The sequence below is a fragment of the Merops nubicus genome, unplaced genomic scaffold, assembly GCF_000691845.1.
Source record: "Merops nubicus isolate BGI_N331 unplaced genomic scaffold, ASM69184v1 scaffold17744, whole genome shotgun sequence".
NCBI classification, from domain to species: Eukaryota; Metazoa; Chordata; class Aves; order Coraciiformes; family Meropidae; genus Merops; species Merops nubicus.
Genome location: NW_008605064.1, coordinates 556 through 3,786, shown reverse-complemented (window position 1 = coordinate 3,786; position 3,231 = coordinate 556). Strand labels below are relative to the sequence as shown.

The 3,231-nt window shown below is 51.7% G+C and overlaps 1 protein-coding gene across 1 annotated transcript in view; it reads left to right on the top strand.

Annotated features, from left to right (window-relative positions):
* The window catches only part of B4GALT3 (UDP-Gal:betaGlcNAc beta 1,4- galactosyltransferase, polypeptide 3), a gene marked incomplete at its 3' end in the record, with an annotated part of 6,685 nt that extends 5,548 nt beyond the window's left edge, over positions 1-1,137 (top strand). Inside the window, exons 3-4 of the mRNA XM_008939233.1 lie at positions 321-531; positions 1,015-1,137. Coding sequence (XP_008937481.1) covers positions 321-531; positions 1,015-1,137 — 334 coding nt within the window. The remainder of the gene's footprint in view (positions 1-320; positions 532-1,014) is intronic.
* Between the last annotated feature and the right edge of the window lie 2,094 nt (positions 1,138-3,231).

Here is a 3,231-nt window from a genome sequence, read left to right as displayed (position 1 = left end):
CAGCAGGTAAGTGTGAGCCAGGAGCTGGGGCTGTGCCCAGCTCAGGGCCGGGTGCTGAGCAGAAAGGTGGCTCTCCCCCTGGGGAGGGGCAGGGGATGCAGGGGTCTGGAGCAAGTCAGCTGGATGAGGAGCCACCTCTGTGACTGCTAGTGAGAGAACTGTCACCCCACTTGTCAAATCACGTCCTGCTAGTGATTGCTTCTGCTGGTTTTCCTTCTAGAGGGACAGAGCTGTCTGTAAGTGGTGAGTTGTTTTCAGCTGTTCAGGGTTTGATTCTCCACCACCGTGAATCCTGAGCTGCTGCCCTTGCTCTGGTGCAGCAGGCAGGTTCTCCTTGCAGGTGGGGAATGGCACCTTCAACCGCGCCAAGCTGCTCAACGTGGGCGTGCGGGAGGCCCTGAAGGACGAGGACTGGGACTGCCTGCTGCTGCACGACGTGGACCTGGTCCCTGAGAACGACCACAACCTCTACGTCTGCGAGGAGGAGTGCCCCAGGCACATGGCCAGTGCCATCGACAGGTTCCAGTACACGTGAGTGCCTCCCTCTGCCCTCGGGGCTGCTGAAAGGGAACGGCCCGTGAGAGGGTCTGTGTCTGGTGGGCAGCAGGGACTCCCCCGGGAAGGGAGTTCTTGGCCTCAGCATGCCACCCTCAACTGCCCCTCCCCGGGCCACTGTTAGCTCAGTGTGGAGACTGCTCTTTGCTTTTCCTTCCCAAATAAAAGGATAGGGTGGGAGCGACTGGGTCTCGTGGAAGATGTGTGACAGTATGCAGGTATTCTGAACTGACCCAATGTGAATTCAAATCAGCCAGCTTTGCTCTGCTCTGCTGGGGGAGAGGGTGGAGGGGGGAGACAGAGGGACTGTCACACAGTAGGAATTACACTGGTCTCTGCTGACAGTGTCTGTAAGGCATGTGATTAACACATGTGAGTTGGACCATGCTGTTAGTTTAGGGAGGACTGCTATATGCCTTCAGTATCAATGCCTTATTTTTTTTCCCCTTTCTCTTTCAGTCTGCCATACAAGTCCTTCTTTGGGGGTGTATCTGCTCTGACTCCAGAACATTACATGAAGATGAATGGGTTTCCAAACACGTACTGGGGCACTGGTGGTGAAAATGATGACATTGCTACAAGGTACTGTGGCAGGGCTGGGGTGAGAACAGCACCAGGCTGGCCAGTGAAACACAGACAGGGACTGAGCTGGTTCCCCTTAACGTGCTTGCAGTGTTATGGTGACCCAGAGTGCTGCTGGCACTGGGAATGGTTAATGGCAGAAGATGCTCAGATCTGTGGCTCCAGCCATTGTGCACGGGGAGGACAAAGCTTTCCTCAGGCTCTGGAGGGCAGAATGTTGCTGCACATCCTTGTGTCTGCTCCCTCTGGAGTGTGACTGAGGGGTTGTAACCCCCAGCAGCTGACGGGTGACTCCCCTGACAGTACCAGCCCCGAGGGAGGGAAGGAGTGTGCAAGCTTGAGGAGTAAGAGAACCAGGAGGGTACTCAGCAGTTCTCAGACAGGTGGGAATTTAAGTTATGTTGAGTGTAGCTGGGTTGCTCCAAGTATTGCCTAATCATCACCAATACATGGAAATAAGGAACATGAGGAGTTCTAACTCCTGCCTGCAGTGCTGGGGAAGCCTCTGTACTGTTTCCAGTCGGTGGCACCAAGAGCTGATGATTTGAACTGGGATTTCAGTTGCCATGGCAACAGCACCACAGATGTGAGTGCAAGGAGTTTAGCTCAGGTTCTCTGCCTGGTGCAGGTCCCTCAGCTGCCAAGCCAGGGCTGTAGCTGCTCTGCTCAGCTTTGTAGCTGGTGTGTGCCTCCCTCGTGGCACGCTCGGGCCGCGCAGCCAGCCCAGCTCCCGTGTCCTGGGCTCAGCAGAATGTTGTCTGAGGACTGCAGGTTTCACAAAGTGCTGTTCTTCTGGGAAACAAAATGTCAGATTTTTCAAACAGGGAATTCCTGATTTTCCTTTGTGATTGTGTAGAGAATTAGCATTTACTAAAGGAATGGAATACCACCAAGACAATGGTCACATCTGACACTGCAAAGCTGTGTCTGTTCAGCTGGTCTTGGTGCAGCTTGGGCACCTAAGGTGGCTCTCAGTACCTGTGGTGGAGCTGTGCCAGTTCTCAGGAATGCTCTGCCCCACAGAGATCTCTTGGGGCATGCAGGTTATGCAGGTCTCAATAGTCCTTTCTTGGAGGGAAATAAATCACGTGTTGTGTCCCTGAAAACAGCAGTTCTCTGGCCCTTAAGCACATGCAGGCCATGGACACTGCCTCTTCATGAATTACTCACATACTGAGTCTCAACCTGCAGATTTTAGGAATGAGCTGGAGTGGCCAGCTTGATGCAGCTACTGGGATTTTAGGAGGTGCTCAAGCACTTCTTACCAAGCAGCCACAAAGTTAATTAATTACTATTTGAAAGTGGACACTTAAATGTCAAAAAAAACCCCTCCAAATTTCTGGGACCCTGCTTATCAAAGTAGAGTTAGTGGAAAAAAAACTATGCTGGCTGCAGTTGACAGACTGCAGTACTCTGTAATATTAACCCTGGCAAACACTAGGATCTACCTTTTGTTAGAAAAATACACTAATAGGAAGGACTTATGTTAACATTATCAACTACAGGAAAGCCTGTTGGGTGCTTCTTAATAGCAAATGAATTAATTGTTTCCTATTATGATTTCAGCAAAGCTAGTTTAATGTTCTTGCTTTTTGTTTTTTTGGCTGAATGTGCCACAAGCTCATGTTCAGAGAACAAAACAGCCTGTCTAAAACTCAGTCTGAATGTCACACAGCCAGTGAAGTGTTGCCATCATTTGAGGGCTCTGTCCTACAGCCTGTCACCTTTACAGCATCCCTGTGCAGTGCAGCTTGCTGCTGGACCACACCTCAGCAGAAGGCAAGCACCTGGCCCAGGCCTGCCAGGTAGAGCAGCTCAGCTGGGCAAACATCACTCCTGCACTCAGGGGAGTTTCTGCTGTGCAAGAGCTGCCCTGTGCTAGCAGAGCTTTGCTGGCCCTGTGCTAACAGAGCTTTGCTGGCCCTAGCACTACTGCAGGCAGTTTTTACTGGTCAACTAACAGAGATGCCATCAGCAATAGATTGCTTGAAGGCACCCAAAACACCCTTTTTTTAGGAGCTCTGTTCCTTGGGTGCCCTTCTGTCCAGCTGTCCTGCAGCTGAGCAGCTCCTGTTTGCCTGGTGCCCGTGTTTA